Genomic DNA, 12,500 nt, shown 5'->3' on the forward strand with positions numbered 1-12,500 from the left:
TGCTGCCACCCTGGAGGTGTCAAGGGGTGTGTGTGTGTGTATGTGTGTGTGTGTGTGTGTGTGTGTGTGTGTGTGTGTGTGTGTGTGTGTGTGTGCGTGTGTGTGTGTGTGTGTGTGTGTGTGTAAGCCTGTTGATGCTGAGTCTTTCACAGCTCACTTCTATTTTGGAGCGGCGATACGCATCGCAGCACTTCCAAAATGAGTTGGAGCGACGCAGAAAGGTCACGGCCTTTCCATTTCAAAGTTGTATCTCAGTGTGTATATGTTTGTTTTCACTTGTTTGACCGTACGTACTAGGAACACAGGTATGTTTTCAAATGAAAGGACGACTTCACCACTTTTCAACCTATGCTCATATAATTGGTCCTCACTAATGTTCATGATGAAATAGCATTTTTTTCTGTGTCTCATAGGAGGGCTGTGGGCAGTTCAGAAATCCGTCTTCCAGTGACATCATCTTTAGGCTTTTTTTTGGTGTGAGAACGATGGCTTCCATTATCGCATTGCAACTTTTCAGGAATAGAAAGCCTGCCGTTTCTATTAGCTTGGATTCCCCATCGATGATGTCACTGTAAGACGGGTTTCTGAACTGCCTACAGCTCTCCTATGAGACAGCGTAGATGTTTTCCCCAAATGTTTTAACTCGAGACCAAAACGAGACATTTTACGTCCCCATCAGGACCCGAACTATAGTGAAAATGGCTGATCTATTTTCACTAAGTCTTTATGTACTCAAATCTTTTGATATATATGTTTTTCTTTCTGAAAATCTACTCCTCGCGACCCACATTAAGACCTGGAACATAACGCATCCGTAGCTTTTGACCACTTTAACCAGTATATTATACTTTAGCTGTTGAAAAATAGCAGATATAGATCTGGTATTTTGGAAAAAACATTTCTGCAAATCTGTGAATATATATTCTTTCACAGCAAACTTTTTTTTTAAACTCATATAGGGGTCCATGACGTGAAATAGTTTGAGCATCACTGACATAGAAGCATAGTTTATTTGTGCCTGATGGAGGGTAAAGGAACTGGTTGGAATAACGTGTTCCTTCCACACGCTGAAGTCCAACCGGGGAAACTCCCCCTGTCAGCTGAAAAGAAGCAGCTTGGACGCTCATGCATTGAAGGAAGCATGAGGTCAGTCCGTTGCTCTCCCCAGGTTGGTAGACGGATTGTAGAGCCCAGGATTACATTAGATAACTGACACTGAGCAAAACAATGGGTTACAAAATCGTGGGATAAACATTTAGGTGGAAAAAAATGAAAACTGTCATGATTTGTAGAATCTGGTCTCAGGTCTTAAAGGGTTAAGTGTATGCACTCTGAATGACGACATACACAATACACATATAACCCATTTAGACCTGAGATCAGATTCTAAAAATGTCTTCTAAAATCACGACAGTTTTCTGAAAAACCTATGTTTCTATGTCAGTGGACCCCATCTGAAAATATGTTGTTCCAGGGACCCCCCACAGAAACAAAGATTTGAGTCAAAAACGTTGAAAAAATATATATTCAAAGATTTGTACACATTTTTACGATTCTTTTTTTGGTGCAGATCTACAAGCTAGTTGCGCTATGAGCTTGTAGATCTGCTATTTTTCAATAGCTGAAGTATAACATAATGCTTAAAACACCAAAAGGGGTTCCCGTCCTGAATGGGATAATCATGTCTGGGTAAAGTAATGCAGACTTTGATAGATGGACAAATGGAATGGAAATGGAAGGATGGATGGATGGAGGGTGGGATGGATGGATGGATTGGTGCATAATGGAATTCATGCACAGACTAAATGAGTAGAGTGATGGATGGATGGAAGGGGCGGAAAGGCAAATGGTGGTGGTGGTGGTGGGGGGGGGGGGGGGGGGGGGCAGAGGAAACGGTTCCCGGAAAAACGTCTCAACACTTCAGTCATAATAATAGAGAGACTCCTCACTCTGAGAAAGGTGATTAACTCAGGTGTGTGTGCGTGTGCATGCGTGCTTGCGTGTGTGTGTGTGTGTACTGTATGTGCATGGTGTGGAATCTGTGGATGCGTGTGCTGGTGGTTGCAGCACAGGTCCACATGTAGAGGTAGGAGACAGTAGTTTGTGTGTGTGACATCTGTGTTTTCTGTGTGTAAACGCGTGCTTGTCTGCATGTGTACCGTGTGTGTGTGTGTGTGTGTGTGTGTGTGTGTGTTCGTACCTCCCCAGGCATTGTTGGCGTTGGACATGTGAGCAGTGTGCACGGCGGGGATGAAGGCTGGCTGCAGATCAAACAGGTCACTGTTCAAACTGGGAGCACTAGGGGGAGAGAGAGACAGAGGAGAGAGAGAGAGAGAGAGAGAGAGAGAGAGAGAGGAGAGAGAGATGTTCTCTGTGAATAGAACATGCACGTCCGTCGACCACGCTGTCAAACACACACACACACACACACACACACACACACACACACTCTTCTTCCGTGCTATCACTAATTTCATCCCTCTATTTTTGGCCACCTCTCTGTCTCTCTCTCCCCTACGCTTCTCTCCATTCTTCACACACACTTATCATCTCTCCACCACCCACTGTCATCCCTCTCTCCATCACTGTTGCACTTGTCCGCCCCCTTGCGCGCGCACTTCTCTCTCTTATCTATCTCACCATCTATCTGTCATCCCTCTGTCTCCCCCTCCCCCTTTAGTCTCTCTCTCTCTCTCTCTCTTTCTGTGTGTGTGTGTGTGTGTGTGTCACTGGCAGGCGTCTAGTCTGAGGGTGGTCCCATTAATCACTTAAGAGGTAGCCTCAAGCCCTACACACACCGTCTGTGAACGCCGCGTGTCAAAACAGCCGCCTCCGCTATTTTCAATGAACCTATCCCACACCGGTGGTGTCCGACGCGCGTTCACGCCTCGCCTGACGCTCCGATAGGCCACCGTTCTATTTTCCGATAGGCTCCGATACGCCACCGTGTCGCTGCGCACCCGGTGTGTGCTGGGCTTAAGTCAGGTGTTCTGACATTTTTTGGCTGGGGACCCCCAGAAATGCAAACTATGTAAAACTCTTAATTTCCATTTTCCAGCCATAAAAAAAACGTGTGCGAGCACACTCTCTGGTGCGTGCGTGTGTGCGCGTACCTGTTGGTTAGCGGCGGGGGGGTGCTGAACATCTCTGGGGTGTGTGTGTGCGCGTACCTGTTGGTTAGCGGCGGGGGGGGTGCTGAACATCTCTGGGGTGTGTGTGACGTGGTTGTTGTTGGCGCTGCCTATCGATTGGCTGCTAGGCGACGCCGAAGGCGGAGTCTGCATGTTGACATCCTTCAGCCGTTGGTCCTGCTGACATACACACACACACACACACACACACACACACACACACACACACACACACACACACACACACACACACACACACACACACACACACACACACACACACACACACACACACACACACAGAGGAAAAAATAAATCTTTAGGCCTTGATATTTTTTAAACAAAAATCTGATGTGGTCCTATTGAACAGAGCTGTATACTGGTGGTGAATCACAACGGTTTTCCAGTTGGCAGACATATATCTTTTTTCTGGCGAAAAAGTGGATTTTACACAACAGGACGGATTCTGAGACATTTCCCACTAGCGCTGCACCATTCTTGCTCAAATGTCAATCTCAATTTTCCTATGTCTTTATTTAGTCTGTAGTTGCTGAACATTAATTACTACATTCAAAATGTGGCACCTGGGAGACAACTACCGTGGCTTTAAACAGACAACATCAAAGTGCTTCACTTAGAACTCTCTTAAAGTCTCTCTCTTGTAGGAAAACATACAGTAAGAGTAACTAAAAAAATAATTTGACAGCCAACTAGAGCTGCACAATTCTTGCTCAAATGTATAAATGAGATTGCATACTGCAGGTGTCCGAATCTAGATCTTGAACTTTTTGTGCAGCACCATTTCCCACGCAGCATATACATATTTAATTATTTATAATTAAATTATTGAATTATTTATGCTCCGAGCTGCAGGCGTGCTGCAGATGGTCATGCTGCCACACCAGCCCAGAGCCTATCAGATCCCTCCGTCCAGGACAGGAGTGGGCAACTTTGACCATTATGCCTTTAATTATAGTTCATAACTTTATGAACTAACATGCAAATACATTGGACAAGATAATAGCACTGTAATACTACTCTAACCCATTTTGGGCGGGAACCCCTTTTGGTGTTATGCTTTAGCTATTGAAAAATAGCAGATCTACAAGCTCATAGAGCTTGTAGATCGAAGAACGACTGACATCGAAACATAGCTTTTTCAAAACTGTCAGTATGTAGAAGACATTTTTAGAATCTGATCTCAGATCAAAATGGGTTAAGCTGCTAACTTGGACTGTAATTAAAGCGGGTCTAAATCAATAATATATCAGTATTCTGACGGCCACACTGAGTGAAGGTGGGGGCCGCATGTGGCCCATGTATGATCCAGGATGTTGTGTCAGAACAAAGCCCGTAGGATTATGTAGGAGGACCGTCATCAGCCACAGCGCATTGTGGAGCGTTCCTTTCATCTGCTGCCGTCCTGGCAGGCTGTAGCGCTATAGCAGCTAGAGCCTCAAAGCCCCACCGGCCGCAGTAGCAGGAGGCACTATTGCTGCACTATTCATCAAAAATAATTTTTAAAAAGACCACAATCTATGAGAACTCAATTGATACAATAAAATAATTACCACAATCTATGAGATCTCAATTGATACATTAACCCATATAGGCCTGACGTCGAAAAATAAATAAAAAGTCTTCTGAAAGAATATATATATTCAATGATTTGTGCCGCATTTTGTAAGATTTTTCAAAAATAGCAAACCTACAAGTTCGTATGAGCTTGTAGATCTGCTATTTTTCAATAGCTCAAGTATAACACAATGCTTAGTTAAAACCCCAAATGGGTTCCCGCCCAGCAAGAATCATACAGCACTAGTTGGCAGTCCAATTTATTTTAGTTACTCTTATGTTCTTGTGCTACAAGAGAGACTTTAAGAGAGGTTTAACTCAAGCACTTTGATGATGTCTGTTTAAAGCCACGGTAGTTGGCTCCAGCTGCCACATTTTGAAAGTAGTATTCAGCAACTACAGACTAAAGACAAAGACAACACATATTTTCATGGAAAAATGTAGAATTGTGTGAGAATCGTGATCTCAATTCTTGTACAATCATTTGAAAACTTTAGTTACTTTACAGATTTTAATTATTATCAAGTACATTTTGATGCCAATACTTCCGGACTTTGACCAGTAACAGAGTATTTCTACATTCACAGTATTGATACATTTACTTAGCAGCATTTATACTTTTACTTAAGTAAAACGGGCAAGTACTTTTTTTCCCCCACCACTGCACTTTTGGACATAATGAGGTTTCCACCTGACAGACAGAACCTTCGTTGTTCTCAAACAAAACGTTAAGACGAGACCACCCCATGCTTTTACACACCTAACATTAGGTGTGTGTGTGTGTGTGCTGGTCAGGTTAATAGATGGGGAGACGCATGGAACTCTAATCCTGCTCATTTATATTCACACGGTGTAGCAGTGAGCTGCTGCTGCTATTGTTTGAGTGCTGGACTCTGGTTTGTGTGTGTGTGTGTGTGTGTGTGTGTGTGTGTGTGTGTGTGTGTGTGCGTGCGTGTGTGTTTCAGTATCTCTACAGTATGTTTGTGTGTATTTCTCTCTGTGCTTATGTGTGTACAAGTGTTTCTGATTGTGCATTCTGTGTCTGTCTTGTGTGCGTGCGGGTGTGTGTGTGTGTGTGTGTTGCCCATATGGGCAACAGAGTGTGCAGACAGCTGGCCCAGAGTATTTAGATGACCCCAGCAACCCTGATACTCTCTCCATCTCTCTCTCGCTCTCCATTTCACCCTCCCTCCTATCCTCCCTACTCATCTATTTCACTTCAACATCAGTCAGTCAGTCAGTCTCTCTCTCTCCTTCTGGGGCTCAGGGGTAGAGTGACCGGATGGGAACCGCAACGTTCTCATTTCAAACCCGGGCTCCCCCAGAGTTAGTGTCGAAGTGTCCCTGAGCAAGACTCTGAAGTAACCCCTATAATTGCTCCTGGTGTGCAGGTTGGTGCCTTGCATGGTTTCCTCCGCCATCGGTGTGTGAATGTGTGTGTGAATGGGTGAATGTAATAATGCACAATCTATGTAAAGCGCCTAGGATAAAGGCGCTATATAAATGCACCATTTACCCCATCTCCCTCTCTCTCTCTCCCTGCCCCTCCCCTCCCCCTCTCTCTGGACCTTGGCAGAAACGGGGCGATGCAGGAAGATAAACAAACACCAAAATAAACTGCAGCATTATTTACAGCCTCCATGGACGTGTACGGTCCATAGTACACGCTGCAAACACACACACACACGTCTGTATTACTACACTAGCAAGGACATTGATATTTTTGGGACGTCCATTTAATGAACACCATTTGTAAAAAAAATTAAAAACGATTTTTAACCCTAAACCTTAAAGCTGAACATCGACTCTCAACGTACACGCCTCACGTTTGCAATACCCAAGTATAAGTTAAACAAATTCTCCTCACAATGTCTATTCTAGACTGCACTTGTGGGGACTCACAAATATAGTAATACAAGTATACGCACGCACGCACGCACACAAACACACACACTGACACGTAACACAGAAATTCTGCAGGCATGTGAGCCCATTTAACATTATGTTAACACACCGTCACACACACGCACGCTCCCCCTGGTCTTCAGCCTGGACATTCTTAGAGGATGACAGTTTGCCGTGAGTCCGCAGGGCTCTCACAAATGTCAACAACACACACTGTACACTTTGACCTTTCTCCATGAGTGCAGTGTGCACTGCCAGACACAAGGCTTTGGTCTTTATGCTCACACTCTCACTGTCTTTGTGTGTATGCGCGTGTGCGTGCGTGTGCACGTGCATGTGCGGACAACCCTATCACTTATTCCGAGCACCTACTGTACTAGGAAGCCAGAATGCTTGTGTTTGTTTGTCATGTTGTCAAAGGTGGGAAAATAACTGCTGCTCATTTGTTATTCAGCGGAAGCAGAACCGTTGTTCCGTTTCCTCTCTCGGCTTGACTCAGCAGAGTTGAATAGGCCACTGTGTGGTTCTCAGAGTGAGGGTCAGCTGTGTGAACTTGACTCAGCAGAGTTGAATAGGCCACTGTGTGGTTCTCAAAGGGAGGGTCAGCTGTGTGAACTTGACTCAGCAGAGTTAAATAGGCCACTGTGTGGTTCTCAAAGGGAGGGTCAGCTGTGTGAACTTGACTCAGCAGAGTTGAATAGGCCACTGTGTGGTTCTCAGAGTGAGGGTCAGCTGTGTGAACTTGACTCAGCAGAGTTAAATAGGCCACTGTGTGGTTCTCAAAGGGAGGGTCAGCTGTGTGAACTTGACTCAGCAGAGTTGAATAGGCCACTGTGTGGTTCTCAAAGGGAGGGTCAGCTGTGTGAACTTGACTCAGCAGAGTTGAATAGGCCACTGTGTGGTTCTCAAAGGGAGGGTCAGCTGTGTGAACTTGACTCAGCAGAGTTGAATAGGCCACTGTGTGGTTCTCAAAGGGAGGGTCAGCTGTGTGAACTTGACTCAGCAGAGTTGAATAGGCCACTGTGTGGTTCTCAAAGGGAGGGTCAGCTGTGTGAACTTGACTCAGCAGAGTTGAATAGGCCACTGTGTGGTTCTCAAAGGGAGGGTCAGCTGTGTGAACTTGACTCAGCAGAGTTGAATAGGCCACTGTGTGGTTCTCAAAGGGAGGGTCAGCTGTGTGAACTTGACTCAGCAGAGTTGAATAGGCCACTGTGTGGTTCTCAGAGTGAGGGTCAGCTGTGTGAACTTGACTCAGCAGAGTTGAATAGGCCACTGTGTGGTTCTCAAAGGGAGGGTCAGCTGTGTGAACTTGACTCAGCAGAGTTGAATAGGCCACTGTGTGGTTCTCAAAGGGAGGGTCAGCTGTGTGAACTTGACTCAGCAGAGTTGAATAGGCCACTGTGTGGTTCTCAAAGGGAGGGTCAGGTGTGTGAACTTGACTCAGCAGAGTTGAATAGGCCACTGTGTGGTTCTCAAAGGGAGGGTCAGCTGTGTGAACTTGACTCAGCAGAGTTAAATAGGCCACTGTGTGGTTCTCAGAGTGAGGGTCAGCTGTGTGAACTTGACTCAGCAGAGTTGAATAGGCCACTGTGTGGTTCTCAAAGGGAGGGTCAGGTGTGTGAACTTGACTCAGCAGAGTTGAATAGGCCACTGTGTGGTTCTCAAAGGGAGGGTCAGCTGTGTGAACTTGACTCAGCAGAGTTGAATAGGCCACTGTGTGGTTCTCAGAGTGAGGGTCAGCTGTGTGAACTTGACTCAGCAGAGTTGAATAGGCCACTGTGTGGTTCTCAAAGGGAGGGTCAGCTGTGTGAACTTGACTCAGCAGAGTTGAATAGGCCACTGTGTGGTTCTCAAAGGGAGGGTCAGCTGTGTGAACTTGACTCAGCAGAGTTGAATAGGCCACTGTGTGGTTCTCAAAGGGAGGGTCAGCTGTGTGAACTTGACTCAGCAGAGTTGAATAGGCCACTGTGTGGTTCTCAGAGTGAGGGTCAGCTGTGTGAACTTGACTCAGCAGAGTTGAATAGGCCACTGTGTGGTTCTCAAAGGGAGGGTCAGGTGTGTGAACTTGACTCAGCAGAGTTGAATAGGCCACTGTGTGGTTCTCAAAGGGAGGGTCAGCTGTGTGAACTTGACTCAGCAGAGTTAAATAGGCCACTGTGTGGTTCTCAGAGTGAGGGTCAGCTGTGTGAACTTGACTCAGCAGAGTTGAATAGGCCACTGTGTGGTTCTCAAAGGGAGGGTCAGCTGTGTGAACTTGACTCAGCAGAGTTGAATAGGCCACTGTGTGGTTCTCAAAGGGAGGGTCAGCTGTGTGAACTTGACTCAGCAGAGTTGAATAGGCCACTGTGTGGTTCTCAAAGGGAGGGTCAGGTGTGTGAACTTGACTCAGCAGAGTTGAATAGGCCACTGTGTGGTTCTCAAAGGGAGGGTCAGCTGTGTGAACTTGACTCAGCAGAGTTGAATAGGCCACTGTGTGGTTCTCAAAGGGAGGGTCAGCTGTGTGAACTTGACTCAGCAGAGTTGAATAGGCCACTGTGTGGTTCTCAAAGGGAGGGTCAGCTGTGTGAACTTGACTCAGCAGAGTTGAATAGGCCACTGTGTGGCACCGAGTTCGCCTTTTGACGCCTATTTTTAATATCAATTGATTACGGTACACGCTCATAACAGAAACACATCCGCTGGCTTATGCTGTCTATGGGGACGCAGGGCTTATGCGGTCTATGGGGACACAGGTTTAAGAATCGATATATATACATAGCGATAATTCAGGGTCTCGGTTTCCGAGTGAAACGGCTTTCAAAACTAAGAGCTTCGCCGTATGAAATGACTGGGCGGCGGTCCTGGAGTACACTTTTCGTACACCAGATGGGCGTGTCGGCGGTAAATGAGTTAAATGGTTTGGGAAGCAGTGGTTTAGTAACATTATTTCAATACCACAATGGAGTGTGAGTGCGTGTGTGTGTGTGTGTGTGTGTGCGTGCGTGGGTGCATGTGCGTGTGCGTGTGTGCGTGCCGGGGCTATTGTTGAAGCAACTGACGCATGGCTGGTCTTTGTTTCTTCATCCATGGCAGGCTACATTTTTCTATAGCAGGCAGTTAGAGATACGTCACAGTGTGTTGATTTATCTCCTCTGGGTACAATGAAAAGCACCCGCGTCCCGGGAACCAAAATGCATCCCTGTGCTTCCTTCCAATTTGTGCCTGTTAACTATTAGGTAGCCGAGTTGTCCAGACTCATACAAAATGCAAAATACAAAACACTCGGAGGCTGGCAGGAAAACCTTCACTAAAACATGCTGGCACAATGATCCACACACATCCCAGACGCTTCTCTCTTCTGGCTCCAAAACTATGGAATGAACCGGTTCTTTAGTCCCCCTGTACACAACATAATCTGTGAAAATAGCTGATCTACAAGCTCACAACAGCCTGCAGCCTGTCTCTATCCCTAACCCCCGGGTCTCACCTTGAGAGCCTGCAGCCTGGCTGCAGCCTGCCTCTATCCCTAACCCCCGGGTCTCACCTTGAGAGCCTGCAGCCTGGCCTGCTCCTCCTCCAGAGCCTGCTGCCTCTCCTTCTCGTCCATGCGGCTGAAGGACATCCCCGTGGAGGACAGGGACGACACAGCACTGGACAGAGTGGACGCTCTGCAAGACAGAACACACACAGGAGACAAGAGGACAAAGGAGTTATAGTATAGTACAAGACGTCCTTATACTGTTAGCAGTAGTTCTCAAAGGCCCTTTTTTCCCCCACCAAAAAGAACATTGGTTCTAAGAACTGGGCCCGTTCTAGATTCTTGGAACCGTGGTGCTTTCACGGAACCGGCGGCCATTTTTTTTCATTCATTCATTGTCAGTGGAAACCCCGATTTGAAAATATATGCCAAGGGCCCCCATAAGAGCCGATTTTTACGGCTTTAGCAGTGATTCTCAACCATTTTAATGTCAAGGACTCCCAGTTTGATATGCATATTAGTCTACAGAGCTCCATTTAATGGCATTTCTATCTCCAATGACCCCAATTTAAATAGTAAAATCACTGTTGTACAACTACAAATGGAACCAAAAGGACCAGTTATCATTTAGTTGGGGACCCCTGGAACTCCCTCAAGGACCACTGGGGGTCCCCAGGCCCCACTTGGAGAACCACTGGTTTACAGAACGCTATTATCGTTCCTCAGTGTTGGATGACGCTCACATAATGAGCGTGAAAAACGGCCCCTAATAGTCTGCTTCCTCCTCTCATTGAGCCCCTGCTTGTTCCTCTCCTGCTTAATAGCTTTGTTATTGTACAGCTAAGTACATGTACTTAAGTACAATTTTGAGGTATTTTACTTTACTTGAGTATTTCTAATTTCCCACACATACACTACATCTCGGATCCAAAACTTGTACCTTTTACTCCGCTACATTTAGATGAAAACGTTAAGTAACTAGTTACTTTGTAGATTTCGATTACCGGTATTATTACAAAAACATACATTAACCACTTCAGCCCTATTCAGCTAATATGTAGATTTGAAAACATAACATACTTTTGTTGTGTCACTATTGTGTCACTATTGTCTTTTATATATTATATTATAATAAATATTGTATATAATCTTTTTCTTTGAGGGAGCCCACGTTTTCGCCTGACACTCCCTGCTGCCTTAGACGGATGTCAGGCTCTCAGTTTGCGTATGATCTTTGATGACTATGTCTATGTATTTGATGTATTACCATGTATTACCTATAGCTTACTGTAAGTCGCTCTTACAATTAATTATACAGGGCGCTCATGACGAGTCTTAAGGTGTTTAATATCTATAAGAAAGCCTCGCTGTGTTTCATTTTTGGAATCACTCCGGTGCCTAGACACGGCTGCTAGGCCACCGTTTCTGTTGCTCCATAGCCATTAGCTTCTGTTTTAGCCGCGGCCTTTGTACGCTATTTTCTCTGAGACTAAACCACTGTCTGTGGTTTTGAACAGATCGGCGATGTTCGGTGGTCATTTCTGATTATCCGGTGATCGCGAATGGGAACATTGGCGTTTTCTAGAGCAAAGACTGGCCTAACTTTAGCTCGCTAGCATTGTTGCCGTTACTGCTAGAATCCAAGATGGCGACAACTGGCTGGCTTCATAGTACAAAAATGCCCCTGATCACGTGGCACCCGGTGACACTCACCCTGCCCCGCCCCCCACCCAATTGTGTTCGTATAGACGGATGCTCGGCAAAACCGCCAACACGCCGCAGACGGTGGATTCGAACCCACAACCTCTGCGAGGCGCCGGCGGGTCAGGCACTTTATCAAAACTGCGCCCACCCGAGCGTGCCTCGCTGTCTGTAGTTTCTCACATAAGCCAGCCAGCCAGCCAGCACCTATCTACGGCACACGTTATGTATGTAGGGCAGTCTGACAGAGTCTGACCTACAGTCAAAGACGTTGCAAGTGTTAGTTACACTCTGGAGATGTGTGTGCACTGTGCGTGTGTCTCTGTGTGTGTGTGTGTGTGTGTGTGTGTGTGTGTGTATGTGCGGGGGGGGGGGGGGGGGGGGGGGGGGTCCGTTTACACACACCTTCAGAGGGCTAACTAACACTCGGGACTGGAAGTGTGTGGTAGTTTACTGTGTGTGTGTGTGTGTGTGTGTGTGTGTGTGTGTGGTAGTTTACTGTACGTGTATACCTGGTGTCTGCAGTGTGTGGTAGTTTACTGTGCGTGTGTGTGTGTGTGGTAGTTTACTGTGCGTGTGGTAGTTTACTGTGCGTGTGGTAGTTTACTGTGCGTGTGTACCTGGTGTCTGCACTCAGCTCCTTGGTTTTCTTCCCCTCCAGGGAGGCCAGGTGCTGCTCCAGAGCTTCCAGGAGACTGCTGGGGGCCTGGTGGGGGGCGAGAGACAGAGGG

The 12,500-nt window shown here is 46.4% G+C and overlaps 1 protein-coding gene across 1 annotated transcript in view; it reads right to left on the reverse strand.

The window, feature by feature from the left end:
* Nucleotides 1–12,500, reverse strand: part of LOC308334873 (phosphatidylinositol-binding clathrin assembly protein) — a 106,882-nt gene that overhangs the window by 28,127 nt on the left and 66,255 nt on the right. Inside the window, 5 exon segments of the mRNA XM_080791754.1 lie at nucleotides 2,201–2,298; nucleotides 3,171–3,176; nucleotides 3,178–3,308; nucleotides 10,135–10,258; nucleotides 12,390–12,475. Coding sequence (XP_080647880.1) covers nucleotides 2,201–2,298; nucleotides 3,171–3,176; nucleotides 3,178–3,308; nucleotides 10,135–10,258; nucleotides 12,390–12,475 — 445 coding nt within the window.

The sequence above is a fragment of the Protomyctophum bolini genome (assembly GCF_963924005.1).
Source record: "Protomyctophum bolini genome assembly, chromosome: 20".
Classification (NCBI taxonomy): Eukaryota; Metazoa; Chordata; class Actinopteri; order Myctophiformes; family Myctophidae; genus Protomyctophum; species Protomyctophum bolini.